Below are 19,602 nucleotides of genomic sequence, written 5' to 3'. Positions count from 1 at the left end.
TCCAGCATCTTGAGTAATGGTGCCAGAGTAAAAATAACCATTGGAGGACCACTTGGCCACAACTTTAAGTCCAACAAAACTACTACTTGATGAGGAGGAGTCCATGCTAATATTCTTTGACGCCGTCTGATAAGGGATTTCAGGGGAGTCACTGCGGCGTGTGGTAGGGGTTCCTGGGCTTGCTCTGTCCCGGGCTTCTGGATGACAAGCAGTAATGTGCGTGAACGGTTCTTCATCAGGGACAGCAGCTGCTGTGGAATCCTCAGCTTGTGCATTTGAAGAGCCCACTTCCCTGGAAAGGAGATTACCATGTACAACACATTCCACAAATAGAATTCCCATCTATTTCCCCTTGCAACACAAAAACGATACTGGTTAAATTAAGCCTGAGAAGAAATATGCAAGGCTTCTCACAGCCTAAATCTATCAGTGCATTCTATTGGGAAGAAACAACGATCATGAGATGAAGAAACTGCAATGTTCACTTTAAGTGATTCTTGGGTGATTGCAGCAAGCCAGACTGAAAGAATACATTTGGGTGGCCATGGCCAATGTTCTGTGCTTGACTCAACAGTGAATTTCCAAGTGCGGGATGGAATGAACTTAAGTAAAGCTGGCCATAGATGGATACAAAATGGCGGGTTAACATGGGCTACTCCATATAAGTTACCATGTAACACCTGTGGTGATTAAAGGACTATCTTGATACCCAATGATTGAACACAAATAAGTAAAAAAATATAATACATACATTTTTATTTAGAAAAACAGCCAATAAAAAGTAAACAACCGGTCAAAAGTTGTTATATCATCATTACATAGACAATTTAAGTTTTGAGCAGTTTTCTACCCCCATTAAATGAAAAGTGGGGGGACTGGTGCAAAAGCTAACAATGTTCTCTAGTAGTTTCATGACTAGGTCGCTTCTTCAGGAGGTATCTCAACACATCTAAGATTAAATAAATACAATCTCATAGTTATACGCTTCACAACTGAATTGCTACAACATATTCACAGTACAATCTTAAAGCATAAGATAAATGGTGTAAATCACATAGATAACAGCGCAACTTACTACCAAAGTCCCCAAAGGGGTGGTACCTCAACAAGGGTGTCACACCCCCGGGGCGGACACGGGAGGCGGAAAAAAAAACAGAGACAGCTATAGATAACGAAAGTGTAACTAACCTATTATATTGACCAAAAAACATATGGTAGGTATATAGCTGGAACGCATACCAATGCACATTTAAGGATAGGCTGTTAAGAAGGGAGGATTCTCAGAAGAGGGAAAATTTAGCCAATAGAACAACAATAATAGCCACATTCGAGAGCACAGAGACAGAAAGGAAAAAAAAAAAAAAAAAAAAAGAAGAAGGAGGAGAAGGGAGGAGAGGGGGGAAAAAAAATACCAGATAGGAAAGAAAAAAGAAAGGGGAAGGGGGAAGAAAAGGGAGCCAGGGGAAAATAGAGGGAAAAAAAAGTGGAATGAGGGGGAAAGAAAGGAGGGGGAAAATGGAAGGGGAAAAAAAACAAGGGGCGGGAAAGAAGGGGAAGGGAGGAGGCAAGGAAAAGGAGGGGGGAGAGAGAGAAGGGGACAGGGGGAGAACAGGGAGGGGGAGAGAAAGGGGGAATGGAGGGGGAGAGAAAGGGAAGGAAAGGAAGAGGAGAGGGGGAAAACGAGCCTAAATCCATATAAAGGGGTATTGATTGTATTAAACAAGGGAAACAAGTATAGAAATACCCGCCCTTGCAAGAGCTTATAGCGGTACACAGATGTAACCCAGGAAACTGCAAAACGCACAGCCTCTTCCTTACTTCTCCCCCCTTCCCCCTCCACCCCTTCTCCCCCCTCTCCCCCCCTCCTTTTCATTTCCCCCTCCCTACTTTCGCACCCCTTGTTTCTTTCCCCCCTCCTTTCGTTCCCCCTCATTCCACTCTCTTTTTCCCTCTATTTTCCCCTGTCCCCCTTTTCTTCCCCATCCCCTTTCTTTTTTCTTTCCTATCTGGTATTTCTCTGCGCTCTGCGGCTATTATTCTAGGTTGTTCTATTGGCTAAATTTTCCCTCTTCTGAGAATCCTCCCCTCTTAACAGCCTATCCTTAAAGGTGCATTGGTATGAGTTCCAGCTATATACCTACCATATGTTTTTTGGTCAATATAATATGTTAGTTACACTTACTCTCGTTATCTACAGCTGTCTGTTTTTTTTCACCTCCCGTGTCCGCCCCGGGGGTGTGACACCCTTGTTGAGGTGCCATCCGTGCCCGTTTCGTGGGCTTCCTTTGGGGACATTGGTGGTAAGTTGCGCTGTTATCTATGTGATTTACTCCATTTATGTTATGCTGTAAGATTGTACTGTGAATATGTTGTAGCAATTCAGTTGTGAAGCATATAACTATGAGACTGTATTTATTTAATCTTAGATGCATCGAGATACCTCCTGAAGAAGCAACCTAGTCGCAAAACTAGTAGAGGACATGGTTAGCTTTTGCACCAGTCCCCCCATTTTCCATTTAATGGGGGTAGAAAACTGCTCAAAACTTAAATTGTCTATGTAATGATGATATAACAACCTTTGACCGGTTGTTTACTTTTTATTGGCATTTTTTCTAAATAAAAATGTATGTATTTTTTTTTTTACTTATTTGTGTTCAATCATTGGGTATGAAGATAGTCCTTTAATCACCACAGGTGTAACTTATATGGAGTAGCCCATGTTAACCCGCCCCTTTGTATTAACCTAATCAGGATGAGAATACCAATCTATATATCAAATCTCTAACCCCTTATGAGGCATTACACCCTTTATATGGCCATAGATGGAGAAATTTTCTTTCCTGCATCACTTGATTCCCCCATCAACACAGTCACAGTCAGTGATGGGGGAATCCCTCCCGTGGAGCTTTTGTGTACTCCTGGTGGGGAGGCGGGAGGAGCCATCCCAGCCAGGAGAACACACCGTGATTATTGTTAGCGGCTATAGTCACTTGCAATAATGGCTTGAAAAATCCAAAAGGCTACTTGTGCCCGAGTTGATCGATCAATTTGGGTTCAATCAGCCTGCCCATATATGGTTTGAATCTTGGCTGGTTCCTGCTAAACTGGGATGAGATTCAAACCATCTTTGGCCGGCTTAACACCAAAATATTCTCACCACACAAGTTAAAGTATAACTAAAAAGGCAAAACTTTTTTTTAATGCATTTATTTAATTTTTTTGGGATACAGTGGGGTAGGGATTAGAACCCATTTTAGGTTTTTATTGCCGCCTGTCCCCCCAGTTAGGTAGGGTACCATATTTGTCCTGTTTACCATGATTAGGGATGAGCCGAACACCCCCCGGTTCGGTTCGCACCAGAACTTTCGAACGGACCCCAAATTCGTACGAACTTTAGAACCCCATTGAAGTCTATGGGACTCGAACGTTCGAAATTAAAAGTGTTAATTTTAACGGCTAATATGCAAGATACTGTCCTAAAAAGGGTTTGGGGACCTGGCTCCTGCCCCAGGGGACATGGGTCAATGCAAAAAAAAAAAAAAAACTTTTAAAAACGGCCATTTTGGCGGGAGCACTGATTTTAATGACGATTAAAATGAAAAAAAAAAAGTGAAATATCCCTTTAAATATGGTGCCTGGGGGGTGTCTGTAGTATGCCTGTGAAGTGCCACATGTTTCCCGTGTTTAGAACAGTCCCTGCACAAAATGACATTTAACGGAAATAACGTCATTTAAAGCTGCTTGCGGTTTTAATGTTATATTTGGTTCCTGCAATATGGTTGAAAATCATTGAGAAAAATGGCATGGGTAGCCCTCCCTGCCCATTACCAGCCCCTTTGGGTCTTGTACGCATATTAAGAGGAACCCCGTACCCATATTAAAAAAAGGAAATGCGTGTGGCCCCCAGGCCCTATATACTCAGAACAGCAGTATACAGGCGGTGCAAACAAGACAGGGACTGTGTAGGTTTGTTGTGTTAAGTTGAATCTGTTTGTAATTTTCAACTGGTACATTTTTAAAGTGTAGCTCCAGTCAAAAAAACTATTTTTAAGCTTTTTGGAAAACATAGGGAAGGGTTTTCACCCCTGTATAATATGTTTTGCCGTCCGTCTTTTTCAGAGCACGCACAATCTCCTAACACTGACTGAAAGCTCTATTATAAAAGATAGATCACTAGCTATATAGGTGAGGTGAATATAGCGGTGTATACTGCGGTCAGAGCACGCAGACAACAACCACTACAGAAGAGCAAGAACGAAAAATCGGCCGATAACGATCGGTGTATACTGTGTTGAAGGTACACAGAACACCCATTAACTGCTACAGATGCCAACACACTACACAAGGCCGCCGCGCTGGCGGCCTTATATAGTGTGGGGCGTGTACTACACAGCCTGAGCTATGATTGCCCACAGGCATCCTGCCTGTGGCCAATCATGGCTCTCCTCGCTGCTGGCGCTGTGATTGGCCAAGCATGCGGGGTCACAGTGCATGCTTGGCCAATCATGAGCCAGCAATGCACTGCGCTGCGCTATCGCAGTGCATTGTGGGCCGTGAGCGCCACACGAATTTGGTGCGAACGGCCCATAACGTTCGGAATTCGCCGAACGGGCGAACAGCCGATGTTCGAGTCGAACGTATGTTCGAGTCGAACGTATGTTCGACTCGAACACGAAGCTCATCCCTAACCATGATCATCGAAAGTGAAGAAAACCCCAGATTTTGGGTTATCACAGAAAAGTAATAGGAGGGTAAATCTTCCAATGGGTCACCAAGGAATTCCCCTAATTTGCAGAGATTAGCTCTCACTTCTCGTTTTGGCTACGGGAAAGGAAGCAAAGGGAAATCTCCCCAAAGGCACAAAGGTGGGGAAAAATAAATGACAGGGGTTAGAACCCTCCCTTACTCTATCCACAAACAAATAAATAAAAAAAATATATATATAGTTTTGCCTATAGTTCTACTTCAACCACTTCAGCCCTTTAAGGATTTTCCCGTTTAATGGCCAGGCCATTTTTTGCGATACGGCACTGTGAAGCTTTAACTGACAGTTGCGCGGTTGTTGCGACATTGTACCAAAACAAAATTGATGTCCTCCTCCCCCCCCCCCCCAAATAGAGCTGTCTTTTGGTGGTATTGGGTCACCTCATATTTTTGTTAAGGAAAAAAAAAATAAAAAAATTGGCAAGCAGCATATAGTGATTGGCTTGCGCAAAAATTATAGCATCTACAAACTATGGGATAGATTTATGGACTTTAGTTTTTTTTAAATTGTTTTTACTGGCAATTGCAGCGATCTGCGATTTTTAGAGCGACAGACATTGTGGCAGACAAATCCTTTTTAGGGGCCATTTACATTATTACAGTGATAAAAAAAAAAAAAGATACACTGATCATTGTATAAAGTACACTGGCAGGGAACACTAGGGGGTGATCAAGGGGTTAACTATGTTCCTTCCCTGGGTGTGATCTAACTGTGTGTGGGGGGGGGGTGAGCTTACAGGGACAACAGAAATCGCCATTCCTGATCACTAGGAACAGCAGATCTCGGTATTGTCCTGTCAGAGCGGGGATCATCTGCCTTGTTTACATAGGGAGATCCCCGTTCTGCCTCTCTGTACCATGCGTGCCCACTGTATCTCATGCACAGACCGATGTACAGGTACATCAGTTTGCGCAGCCGAGCTGCCTTGCTGCAGTATATATGTGGAAGGCGCTCGGCAAGTGGTTAAAGAAAAAACAAAAGCAATTGTTCTCAGAAACATTACAGTATGTCCACCATATTTCCTGCCCTGCCTCGTTTATTAGACTCTGTATATTACATTCCTCATTTTGCAAAATTTTAGGCCGGGCTCACATATGTGCGGCTGCGGGTTTGTGCCTAGGGTCCAATGTGTCCCTGTTCACCAGTTTAGGTGCAAATCAGGTCTGAATTTTTGCCTGAATCGGACCTAAAAGACACACAGGACACTTTTTGAATGCAGACCGCGGTAGCCCCGGACCTATGTGAACCAGCTCCATTGAGTCGGTCACATTCTCACGTCCTGCAAATTGGATGCGGGGAAACGTGTGTGAACCCAGCCTACAGTGCCTTGAAAAAGTATTCATACGCCTTGAAATTTTCCACATTGTCATGTTACAACCAAAAAGTTACATGTATTTTATTGGGATTTTGCGTGATAGACCAACACAAAGCGGCACATAATTGTGAAGTGGGAGGAAAATGATAAATGTTTTTCAAAACTTTTTTTTTTACAAATAAATGTGAAAAATGTGGTGTGCATTTGTATTCAGCCCCTTTACTCTGATACCCCTAACTAAAATTTCCACTTGTGTGTAATTTAATCTCAGTCTAAATGCAGCTGTTCTGTGAAGTCCTCAGAGGTTTTTTAGAGAACCTTAGTGAACAAACAGCATCATGAAGGCCAAGGAACACACCAGACGTGTCAGGGATAAAGTTATGGAAAAGTTTAAAGCAGGGTTAGTTTATAAAAAAAGCTTTGAACATCTCATGGAGCACTGTTCAATCCATCATCCGAAAATGGAAAGCATACAGTACAACTGAAAACCTACCAAGACATGGCCGTCCACGTAAACTGACAGGCTGGGCAAGGAGAGCATTAATCAAAGATGCAGCCAAGAGGCCCATGGTAACACTGGAGGTGCTGCAGAGATCAACAGCTCAGGTGGGAGAATCTGTCCACAGATTAGTTGTGCACTCCACAAATCTGGCCTTTACGGAAGAGTGGCAAGAAGAAAACCATTGTTGAAAGAAAGCCATAAGAAGTCTCATTTGCAGTTTGTGAGAAGCCATGTGGGGGACACAGCAAACATGCGGAAGAAGGTGCTCTAGTCAGATGAGACCAAAGTTAACATTTTTGGCCTAAAAGCAAAACATTATGTGTGGTGGAAAACGAACACTGCACATCACCCTGAATACACCATCCCCACCGTGAAACATGGTGGTGGCAGCATCATGTTGTGGGGATGCTTTTCTTCAGCAGGGACATGGAAGCTGGTCAGAGTTGATGGGAAGTTGGATGGAGTCAAATACAGGACAATCTTAGAAGAAAACCTGTTAGAGTCTGCAAAAGACTTAACTGGGGTGGAGATTCACCTTCTAGCAGGACAATGACCCTAAACATAGAGCCAAAGCTACAATGGAATGTTTTAGATGAAAGCATATTCATGTGTTAGAATGGCCCAGTCAAAGTTCAGAACTAAACCCAATTGAGAATCTGTGGCAGGACTTGAAAATTGCTGTTCACAGACGCTCTCCAATCAGACAGCTTAAACTATCTTACAAAGAAGAATGAGCAAAAATGTCCCTCTCTAGATGTGCAAAGCTGGTAGAGACATCCCCAAAAAGACTTGCAGCGAAATGTGGTTCTACAAAAAAAGGGGGCTAAATACAGATTCACGCCACACTTTTCACATATTTGTAAAAAAAATTGAAAACCATTTATCATTTTCCTTCCACTTCACAATTATGTGCCACTTTGTGTTGGTCTATCACATAAAATCCCAATAAAATACATTTACTTTTTTGGTTGCAACATGACAAAAATGTGGAAAATGTCAAGGGGTATGAATACCTTTTCGAGGCACTAACTACAGCATCATAAAATTCACTTTTTAGGAATGCAAACAAATGTCACGGTTTAACCCTTCAGGTGTGTTAAAGATGTCCCAACAGTCTATAAATTGTCACTTATCAAACTCATGCATTTACGTAGTATGCACAAAACATATAGACTGGTCAAAAATACTTACAGTATCCAATGGACTGCTCACCTTCACAGCTGTTCATCTCAGCTAAATGGGAGCAGTAAAGTAAAATAATAGCAATGCTTTGGGAGCATAAAGACCCATATGTCCCCCCATGCCTTCCCCCAAAAAATTGAAAGTAGCATGCCCAGTAAAAGGATAAATAAAATGGCTACTGCATAAGCATGGCTCTCCTCAAAGAATAAAGCAGGGCACATTACACTGCAGGGCAAAGGGGTCACAGGGAGCTTTATGCCTTGAAAGTAAAGCTATCCATGAAGTCAGCCTGTTGCTGCCATACCTGGCCCATCGCAATGATGGTTGGCTTTACTGGCCAAAAGCAACGGGATGGCTCACAACCCTACCAGAATATGGGAGGATTTGTGCATTTCAACTGCTCAGAATTTATGGAACAGTGTCGCTGTTGGAATGTTTCTCTAACTTCTAAGGTTGTCCCTAGGCCATTGAGTAAGGGGGGATCTCTCTAACAAAGCCAGAGACCTCAATAAAACCTGACAGTTCCAAATCTCCCTCACACTATCCAAGAATTAAAACCAAGTTTCTGGCTGTAAAAACACCTTAACCTCCCTGGCGGTATTTCCAAGTCTGGCTCGGGGTAAGATTTCATTACCATAAGCGGTATTCCCGAGCCAGACTCGGGATTGCATCACTGGATCCATGGAGGGGGGTTACTTACCTTGTCCCCCGGATCCAGCGATGTCTCCCCGCTGGAACTCAGTGTTTTTGATTCGAATACATTATTGAATATTTTTTGTTATTTATATATATATATATATATATATATATAATGATTTCATATTTCAAATTTTAACATACCCGGGATGTCTATTAGACTCTTGTTTGGATGGATTTAAGTGAATTATTTCTAAAGCCGCGTACACACGGTCGGAGAATCCGTCTGAATGCGTCTTATCGGACCGTGTCGTCAGATAATCCGCCTGTGTGTGGTATGCATCGGACTGATTCCGTCCGAATCTCCGTCGGACCCAATTTTCCAACATGTTGGAAATATTTCCCGACCAACTGGGCCAGTCGGACGTAATCCGATCACGTGTAGAGAATTTTGATCGGACCAAGTACCACGCATGCTCAGATCAAATTCCTACATCAAAGCTATTGGCTACTAGCCTGAATCTAGTTCCATCGTAACGAAATTACGTCATCACATTCTGAAAGATCGGATTTTTCGACAACTTAGTCCGACTGTGTGTATGCAACAGTTTCGGACACAATCCGTCAGACTAAATCTGACAGACAAAATCCGACGGATTTGGTTGGCAGAATCTCCGACCGTGTGTACAGGGACTAAGAATTACAGGCCTACAATATAAAACGCCAAATTTCCATGCAAAATAATGGTACCGCTTTCAGCGCCTAAAATCTGAAATAATCATACCGCCAGGGAGGTTAAGGAACATTTAGGTTAATGGTTATAGGTACAAAATAAATTTAGAGAGATCACTTTCTTTAGGTGACATTGATACAATTTCAGTCTCATTTGCAGCAGTTTACGCACAAAGAGTGACATGCAGATATTACAGGAAAACAAGGAGATACCCTCCCGAAAAAGCTGGAGGTTACTTTTCAATGGTAGATGTCACGGTTGATGAACAGACACATTCTAATCTTTTCTTACACTCTTAGCCTATCCTCCAGCCTAGATTTTATGGTCCCTGATATTATCACCCTCATAACAAACAAAACTGAAATTCCCTTCTGAACTCAGCATAACATCAGAAAATACACTTTCTTTCTCTCTTCAAAAAAAAGAAATAAAGATAAATACAACCCAACACAGATTTATACAAGACTTGATTTACTAAAACTGCTGAGAGCAAAAATCGGGTGCAGCTCTACATTAGAAACCAATCAGCTTTTACATTTTTTCTTAAAAGCTTGATTGAACAAGCTGAAGTTAGAAGCCAATTGGCTACCGTGCACACTTGCACCATATTTTGTACTCCAGTTTTAGTAAATCAACCCCTTAGTGTCACTAAACCCAAAAGCAAAAATTATAATGCAGCTTACCAATTCTTAGACATGGTGGCTGCATTTGTTTCCTTTTTTTAGGCTTTGATTCCTTTTTTGCCTGGCGATTCTGCCAGCAAGTCCATTATTTTTCAACAGACCCAACTGTCCAGGAAATGTAACGGGAGGCTTCATGCACACTAGAATATATTATTATATTTTAGTGTTTTTTTGCTGGCATTTAGCACAGCGTGAAGGCCAAGTTTAGCCACGTTAAGGAGCGTAGCCGCTGGCGTCCCTAATGACCAGTGAATAGCTAGTTGTTAAAGAGCAGTCCGGCAAGATGGCCACTATATTCTTACCAACGGATGAGTCATCAGCTAGCTGCATGTAAAAAAAGACAATTGCCGGCGTGAAAAAAATAAATAGTGAAAAGCATGCAGGAAAGGGGACAGACACGCACGCCCGCCCTCAAAATATGTGGGGGGGGGGGGGGGCATAAGAGCCTCTTTCCCACAACCTGGGGACTGGCCCGTGGTTGTTCAGTGGTGACTTTGGAAGGATGACAATGAATCTACATGATTTATAAAAATAAAAAAAAAGCAAAGGACTTGTGTGCATCTCTGTTTACTTTTTGGCACTTTTTTTGGTGAATGAGTAGGGGTACAATATTTATTCACATAGGGGGGACAGGATCTGGGAGGCTCCCCCTTGCTTCCAGATTGCAATAAATCACTGCCCACACTCCACACAAACCCCAGGCCAGGGTTTTGGGGAAGAGGCCCTTTTTTCCCCTAAACCTGGGGACAAGGTGTCCGACTCCCCCAATATGTTGAGGGCACGTGGCCTGGTACAGTTCAGGAGGGGGATGCCACTAGCTGACCCCCCCCCCTTCAAGGCTGCATGCTCAGGCAGGGGTCTGGTATTGATTTTGGGGGCACTTCGCTCCACCCCCCTTTTAAGTTCCCCTTAAAATCCATAAGGACGCCAGCAACCTCCGCTTAGAGACAAAAAGACTTGGCACCGGCATTTAGAAGCGTTTTTTCTGCCAAAAGCTGCTGCTCCAGAATGCACTGGCATTTTTTTCTGCCATTATACTCTCCTGCCACCAAATGCTTCTAAAAGCCTGTGTGTGCATGAACACAGAATAACATGCAGGGGAGTTTAGAAAAAACTCTGACACCCAAAACAGCAGCTGTAAAAACGCCCAGTGTGCATGAAGCCTTAGAGGGAGGAGACAAACCATTTACCATCGACAGGGGTGCTTACTTTGTTTATGTAAATTCCATCTAAAATCCACTATACATCAAAAAGGTGGGTACACGCAGATCGAAATTCAACCAGTTCAGCAGGGACCATTTAAATTTTGATCTGTGTGTGGCTCCTCCCTATTTGACAGAAGTCAATCAATAGATAGACTTCTGTCGAACAGGACTGGGGAAGAAGAAGAAGAAGAAGAAGAAGAAAAAAAAAAAAAAAAACGTTCAATCAGCGGCTGCAGTGCTGATCGGGTTATTCTGATAGAGTCGTCCCCGCTGTCAGAATACAGTTGCACAGGGTTACTCCGTCTCGCTTGTGTGGATAGGGGAATCTTTGTTTATTCATTCAGCTCACCGGCCATATAAAAATAAAAAAGTAAAGCGTGTACACCCAGCCTAAAGCGTTTCCAAAGCCTAAACATTTTTTTACCTTAATGCATTCCCTGTATTAAGGTTAAAAATGTTTAGTTAGTAGTATCACCCTCTCACTCGATCCAGCGCTGTAGCGGCTCTCTCCCCACTTCCTGGTCTCACAGGCTTTGCTGGGGCAGCGGAAGCCATTGGCTCCCAACTGCTGTCAGTCAAATCCTGTGAGGAGTGTCTAAGGATGCACACAGCCTGGCTCGGGAGCGAGTCCCCACAAGTGTCCCCATGGCAATCCACTTGCTATGAATGCACTCGCAGAAGAGGAAGAGCCAGTGTTGCCAGTGGGGGACCACAGAAGAGGAGGTTTGGGGCTGCTATGTAGTGCAATGGAATTGCAGAGCCTAAATTGGTTATTTAAAAAAAAAAAAAAAAAAAAGGAGGACTTTCAACCGCTTTAACACTACCCTCTCTCCAGATAATGTGACCATCCAAGGGGTCTTCTTTACTCCTCCATAGACAGTGGAGTCACCCTTAGAGAGAAAATGTTAATGGCCAGATCACCAGGTGAAAATAAGCATGGAAAAAAGCCTAAAAACAGAAAAGGAACGCAGCTGTCACGTCTAATGAGCATTAGACTTATAACCTTTTTATTAAACTATTGAACTGCTCACAATTAGAAATTTCCAACATGACCATTTTGTTTTGTTTTCAACCATGAAATGGAAATTGGTAATTGAAACAAGCAAAATTACTCATAACATCATCAAACATCGTTCAAGCAACTATACATTTTCGGTTGATTTTCTATCCAATCTATGGCCACCTTAAGGTTTGGTAAGCTGCAAAATATATATAATTTTTTTTGTGTGTGTGTGTATGGGTTTAGATATGATTATAAATAAAAAACAAAACAAAAAAAAATACAACTTTCTTCCTAACACACAAGACACCTGACTGACCCACACTGTCTGTCTATGGATACCTTGATCCAGCTCCTCGAAAAGGAGGACGTCCCCTCCTCCCTCTTCCACGGGGTGTAAGGGGCGCTTTGGCCCCTGGTCTGTTTCCAAGCGATGCATCTGCATCATCTTCACTCACTTGCACCCCTGTTTGTCTTCCAGTTTGGCGTGAAGACCCTGGCTGGCTGGACACTTTCCTAGGACTGGAAAAAATGAAGACAGTTTATCTTTACCGTACTGAAATTTAGGGCTTTAGCAGCTACATTTCCCTATTTATACTATACATTTTTCTACAGAAGATCCAAACTGAGGCCAGCCATAGACAAAGCGAAATTCGCTCTATTCCCCAATCAACACCGACAGGGGTGACAGGGGAATCCCCTCCCAAGTAGCCATTGTGTTCTCCCTGCAGGGACAGCGATTATGGTTAGTGGCTATACCAGCCACTAGCAATGACTGCATGTAAACTCCGGTAGGCTGGTTTTACCCACATCGAGCAATCAACCTGGGTACATTCAGTCTGCCCATACATGCTGAACCGGTCGAGATTCGAACAGTCTATGGCCAGCTTAAACTATGTTACTGCTAGTTCCCAAACACTATCTAATCTACAATCTTCCTGGGGCATTTATTTCAGTATTTTTTTCAAATGTTTGCCTAGAAGGCCATTGAAAGTTTCTATTTAACCCTCAGATTTATCTAATCTTCTTGATAGTGGAAAGATAAAGTGTCCTATTCTACAGGATACAGATTTTCATGCTATTGAACCTCCCTCCAATGTTTGTTTTTCTTGCACCATGGAAGCTAGGCACAGCAGGCTACTCCTGCCTTGGTTCCAAAGAGCTTAGCAGCAGAAAACCTGACTGATCAAACATGATCTCTCACACACCACCAATAAAATATCAGTGGCCTGTGGGTAACTTGTATAGTTGTGAAATGGCTCATCTGAGGGGTGGGGGATGTTGGACTCAGTGAGCTGCACTTAAATAAACTTGGCCCTTGGTGTGTAACGCATGCTATATCACCTTACAGATGTTTGCTTACTACCTGGACTAGAATTCGTCTATTAAGTACCTCGATTTCCCAAGGTTACCACGTCCAGATGGCATGGCAAATTCCCCAGACTCCAAATGGCCAGCTTTTCCTCTCAGTGTCCCTTTTCCTCTATCAGAACTGCCACCACTAGTGCTTTGCCCGGCAGAGAGGCCGCTGCTTGCTCCGCTAGATGTGCGTTGAAGGCTTGATGCTTTTGAGGAAAAGGAACTAATATCTGCAAGATCTCCAGAAGTCAGAGACGAGACCACAGTCCTTGATGGAGACACCTCATTTTCATATTCATGGCATTCAACTATGGGCTCCTCAGCTTCCTAGAAAGGAGAACGAATGAATAAATGTTTTGTGCCAAGTAGCACCTCCACATTTCTCTACATTTGTGCTAAAAAGTACTAATTAACATAAAAAGCAGATTTAAAAAAAAAAAAAGACGACACACAATAACTACAGAAAATTGAGAATATATATCCCCCATCTCCCCCTCTACACACACACAAACACACAGAAAAATAGTAAAGTTGATCCTCTGCATATTTTGGAAGCTTGCCCACTTACAAAGAAATGAAGGGTCTATATTTTATCATGGGTGAATTTTAAATGATAGAGACAGGATATCAACTAAAAATCCAGAAAAAACTTAATACAAATGTTATAAATGGAGTTGCATTCCAGTTAGTAAAATAAGCATTCGATCTCCAAGCAAAACATGACTTCATACTGGTGGAGAAACTCTTGTTGGCAAGCACAGAGTTAAGACGTTTCTAGTAGTTGGTGACCAGGTTTGCACACATTTCATGAGGGATTTTGGGCCACGCTTCTTTATAGATCTAATTTTAAGTTCCTTCCATACATTTTCTATAGGATTAAGGTCTGTAGACTGGCTAAGCCACTTTATGACCTTAATGCGTTTTGGGTTATTGTTATGCTGAAAGACCCACCCATGGCCCATCTTCAGTGTTCTGGCTAAGGGATGAAGGTTCTCATCCAAGACTTTACAATACATGGCCCCGTCCATTGGCCCCTCAATGTGGCAAAGTCAGTTTGTAGCTTCAGCAGAGAAACGGCCCATAAGGTTTCCACCTCCATGGTTGACTGTAGGGATGGTGTTCTTAGGGTTAGAGTTCCCATCCTCAAGAATGCACATGTACAGTCATGCCAATGAACAGCTAAACGATTCAGAGAAGGATTGAGAGAAAGTGCTGTGATCAGATGAGATTAAAATTTAGCTCTTTGGCATTAACTTGACTCACCATGTTCGTAGGTAGAAAATGCAATGACCCCCAAGAACAACATCCCTACAGTCAAGCACAGAGGTGGAAACATGACGCTTGGGGCCGTTTCTCTGCTAAAGGTATTGTGACTTTGCAAAATTGAGGGGAAAATGGACAGAGTCATGTCTTGTAAAATCTTGGATGAGAACCTTCTTTTCTCAGCCAAAACATTGAAGATGGGTCTTCCAGCATGAGAATGACCAAAAATACACCGCCAAGGCAACAAAAGAGTGGCTCAAGAAGCAGCACATTAGGGTCACAGAGTGGCCTAGTCAGTCGCCAGACCTTAATCCTATAGAAAATGTATGGATGTAATGGAAACCGAGTTACCAAGAAACCTTAAGGATTTTGAGAAGATCTGCAAAGAAGAATATACCAAAATCCCTCCTGAGAGGTGTGCAAACCTGGTCACCAACTACAAGAAACATCTTACCTCTGTGCTTGCCAACAAGGGTTTCTCCACCGAGTACTAAGTGATGTTTTGCTTGGGGATCAAATAATTATTTTACTCACTGAACTGCAACTTAAATATAGCATTTATTTGTGTTTTTTCTTGATTTTTGGTTGATATTCTGTCTCCATTATTTAAAATACACCTACAATAAAAATTATAGACCCTTAATTTCTTTGTAAGTGGGCAAACTTACAAAATCTGCAGGGGGATCAAATAAATATTTTTCCACTGTATATATGCATTAATCGAGAACAAAAAGATGGGACTAATTCTAGCCTCTCCAAAACCTTAAAGAACTCCAGGGAACCTTTCCCCCGCAATCTGCAGTTTAAAACAAGTTAAACATGATTGTAAAGATTTTTTTTTTTCTAAATAGAACAAAATGTTATACTTGCCTGCATTGTTGAATAGTTTTACCCAGAGCAACCCCAGTCCTCCTTTTCTAGGGTTCCCCACTTGCAGTCCTGGCTCCTCCCACCTACAGAGTGTCCCACAGAAATACGCTTTCTATGTGAGCACTCGTGCAGGCTCGCACCCAAGCTGCCCTGTCTGCATTTATTGACAGACAGCGTTATTCAGCCCCACCACAATTTGATTGACAGCAGCGGGAGCCAATGGCTATCAGTCTGCCTTGTGAGGAGGTAGAGAGGGGTAAGAGGGTGGAGGCCTCAACACCACCTTAGCCTGGTGAAGTACTAGGAAAGGTTCCCTGCAGGAAAAAAAAAAAAAAAGTAGAAAAACTCCACGTTCCTTCAACCCAGAACACACCAATAGCGCAACAGGCTGACATTTGTCATCAATTTATTGGAAGGATTTCCTGGTATCCAGGATCTGCATCAATATCCACTGTCCCAGAGCTGACCTGGTCTTGGGAGTGGGGTGCACAGCACCCCACTCCCATTCAAGGAATCCCGACAAGATATTGAGCTCTGAAGTAAAAACAGACAATGGAAGAAGTCGGTTACCATTTTCTCCAGCAACCCTCATGCAAACTGAACTGAGGAACCTTGCGATGACCCCAGGAATTCTGCTTGGGATTGCAGTGACTGGCAATTCTTATGGGGAACCTTTGCCTGTGCTGTGCAAGCTCTAAGCCTAAGTACTCCAGACCATCAGAACCAAGGCTCACTTCTGAAGGTTAAGCACCAATCCAAACCTTTCCAGGATTTATACCATCTCTGCTGGACATTTGACATCAACTTTTGAGCCAGTTACTTCCCGAGAAGCTGGTTGTTCAGATATCCTAGATACTTGGGGATGGCCAGGGTCTGCAACAACCCCAGAACTTGAGCAAGCACCTTGGTAAACACTCTAGGGGCAGTGAACATGCTGAAGGGTACCACCCCAAACTCATAGCAATTCTCTGCGCTGTGAACTGAAGAAGGTTTTGGCGAGGCTGGAAAGTCATGGTGTGTAGGTAGGCATTCCTTGATCTTCACTGATGCCAGGAAATCCCCTTGTTAAAGTGAAGCAATCACCAATAATATTTGTACGTTCAAGAGCTTGCCAAGTCCCTTGAGGTACAGAATAGGTCAGGCATCTCAGTTTGGCATGGAAACTGTAAACGGGTTGGAATAAAAGCCTCAAGACCTCTAGTATGGGTGCAATGACTCCCCTCTGGAAGAGCAGGCTTTACAGGGGCTGCAAACAAAACTGCTCCTTTTTGTGGCTCTGAAGATATCCTAGAAACAAAACTGACCCTGTAGCCTCTGGACATGCTGCAAACCCAGTTCTCAGACTTGACTTCTTGAATCCAGATAGCTGCAAAAGCTGATAGACATCTCCCTGGTGGAATGTGGCACGTGTTCACTGTGAAAAGGACTTCCCTCCAAAGGACTTGGGCATCCAGTTATTCCTAAGAAACTAGGGAATACGCTTGCTGCTTACAAAAAAGGAACTCTTCTTGGGATCCAAAAAGGTGTCACTGGTTTCTGACTTGTCATCTGCACCTTCCTCTTTAGGAGTAAGAACGCGGTTTTACTCGCAGTCGCATTGTAGATGAAGGAACCGTAAGATTGCGGAAACAAACATCTGCCCCCTATAAGGGAAGCTTCCTGGTTTGCTTCTTGTGGAGAACTTCCACCGATCAATATTAGAGCCATAAGATCCTTCTCAAGTGGACAGACTTTATGCCCACTCGTGAAAGTGGCTGTATGGTATGGAATCTTCCAAGGCATCCATCAAGAAACTCTGGGCTCTTTCAAATCTTTCAGGAACTGCCAGATGGCAGGATCCCATGGGTGCACAACCACTCTCACCAGAGGATGCCTTAAAGAAGGCCTCTAAACTCTTATCTGTGGTGTCCAAGAACTGGGGCCCCATTCAATGGGACTACAAGTGTTTTATTTAACCTCCCTGGCGGTATGATTATTTCAGATTTTAGATGCTGAAAGCGGTAATATTATTTTGCATGGAAATTTGTCGTTTTATATTGTAGGCCTGTAATTCTTAGAAATAATTCACTTAAATCTGTCCAAACAAGAGTCTGCCAGGACCCAAAACTAGTGACTTTAAAAAGACTAAGTTTACCCATTTGAAAAAAACATAACTGCACATTTTTTGCAGGTAAAAATAAATAAATAAAAAAGTGCATTGATTTTTTTAAAGGAGCCTGCAGAGCATTGCTGCTGATCGTGGGTGAAATCTCAGGCTCTAGCAAACTCAGGATAGCTCTCTGCCTGTACCTGTTAAGGGCAGGAAATTACTTGGGAACAGAAAGATTAACAGACTACGAGAGCATTAACCAGCACCCTCATAGTTCATTGAGCACTACAAGCCATCAACTGCATTGGCTGGCAATATTTGTAGTCTATCCATTCACTGGAAAATGTAAATGAATGATGCGCCCATGAGGTCAGAGCCTTGCACAAAGAATTTATTATTGTTATTAAAGCGTCAACAGTTTTCACAGCGCTTTACAACATAAGGGGAGACAGTAAAGTTAGAATACAATTCGATACAGGAGGAATCAGAGGGCCCTGCTCATTATAATCCAGCAGCTTGCTCCTCTTAATCCTGAGAGTCTTCCTCAAATGTAATTCTCCTGCAGGGGAATAGGGGAAAGAAAGTGCCCAGTTTTGCATCACAGGAATTCCATACCAATGAGAGCTGATCATGCAACCAAGAAAGGGCTGCAGAAAATTCCTCCCTTGACACAAAGGAAGTGGAAGGTTGTGCCCTTGAAACGCATAAGGGCAGGTATTAAGAACTAACCTGACCCTTTGAGGAGCCATTGCAGGCCAAACTGTGTAGGATGGTCTTCCCTACCTGATTGAGGGATATGAGAGCCCACTCCATCGCCCACACTCCCCACCACCTCTCTGCCTGTGCAAGGCCATGGTTTGCTAAAGTAAAATAAGCCTGGGAAACCCAGTAATGAAGCGGCCATCCAGCTGAAAGGAGTGTTGGCCTAAGCCAGAACACCGAACACAGAAGTAAAAGAAAAGCTGACATTGTACACACACCCATGGAACAGAATAAGGGAAAGATTACAACATACAACACCATTTGAGAGGCACTCCCCAGTTCCCTCATGGCAGGCATACCCTCCAGGGGTCATCAAGGACTCCACTTCCCTCCAGCAGCATCACTGCCCTGGACCTTTTAGGCACCCTGCCAGCAAGGTCACTGGATACATTTTACTATGGAAAATGATACACACAGGATCCAGCGTCAACTAGCAACATTTCATATGGGGTCCTGGTACAGTCAATCTCTCTTAGCCCTTCCCTACAACAGCAGGGGTGTTCAGGACAGGCAAAGATTTAGGAAATTAGCTCTTTAGGGAAAGATATGTAGGTACATCCCAAACTGAGGCTGAGCAGTTACACATAGGTGGGGATTCCTGAACGTGTTGGTTTTTTTTTTGGGGCCAGTGTCCATTCACCTGTAGGTAGCAGCATAACCCAAGCAGTCATGAATATGAAGCCCTCTTTGTTCTGCAATGCAGGATTAAAAGACAAAGTGTAAAAATGCTTATAACATCAGCCATAAAAGCCAAAGTTTATACAAGTTTTATGTTGACTGTAGACAAGGGCTTGACCCTTCTTCTTATAAACTAGGAAAAAGTTCTGTTAGAATCTCTAGTTAGAATCTCTATTTTCAGCAGAAATCCTCCCCCCCCCCCCCCCCCATTTTAAAACAAGTAAAGTTTTTACAAAAATTACCTCTACAACTTTGCGTTCCACCTCTGTTCCATCCATGTAATAGACATCCGTGATGATTCGGGTGACCACGGTGCGAACTTCACGAATTGTACGCACATGGCGATGAAGGCTACGTCCAGGAGGAGGCCGAGGCAATTCAAAGTCATCCTCACCCTTAAAGTGACAAAAAAGTACACTTTGTTAGTCTCGCAGTTTTTGAAAGCAGCCCTTTTATGGGAGAAATATGGCATATTTGAACTGCAATTGCTTCCTTTCTGAAATTTCTAGTGGTTTGGCTGTGTCAAAATTCCTCATCCCTAGGTTTTCTGAATTACTCAG

At 43.1% G+C, this 19,602-nt stretch overlaps 1 protein-coding gene across 5 annotated transcripts in view; it reads right to left on the bottom strand.

The window, feature by feature from the left end:
* Positions 1-19,602, bottom strand: part of TP53BP1 (tumor protein p53 binding protein 1) — a 170,256-nt gene that overhangs the window by 12,546 nt on the left and 138,108 nt on the right. For 4 of the 5 annotated variants that reach the window (XM_077474294.1, XM_077474293.1, XM_077474295.1 and 1 more), the window contains 4 exons: positions 19,285-19,437; positions 13,415-13,707; positions 12,364-12,543; positions 1-292 (listed from right to left, as the gene is read on the bottom strand). The exon at positions 1-292 is cut by the window's left edge and continues 133 nt beyond it. In XM_077474294.1, coding sequence (XP_077330420.1) covers positions 1-292; positions 12,364-12,543; positions 13,415-13,707; positions 19,285-19,437 — 918 coding nt within the window. The remainder of the gene's footprint in view (positions 293-12,363; positions 12,544-13,414; positions 13,708-19,284; positions 19,438-19,602) is intronic. The other variant, XM_077474296.1, reaches the window with a different exon arrangement.

Source organism: Lithobates pipiens, unplaced genomic scaffold, assembly GCF_037356315.1.
Source record: "Lithobates pipiens isolate NorthernLeopardFrog02 unplaced genomic scaffold, aLitPip1_a1.2 Scaffold_8, whole genome shotgun sequence".
Taxonomy (NCBI): domain Eukaryota; kingdom Metazoa; phylum Chordata; class Amphibia; order Anura; family Ranidae; genus Lithobates; species Lithobates pipiens.
This window is presented reverse-complemented; position numbering and strand designations above follow the sequence as displayed.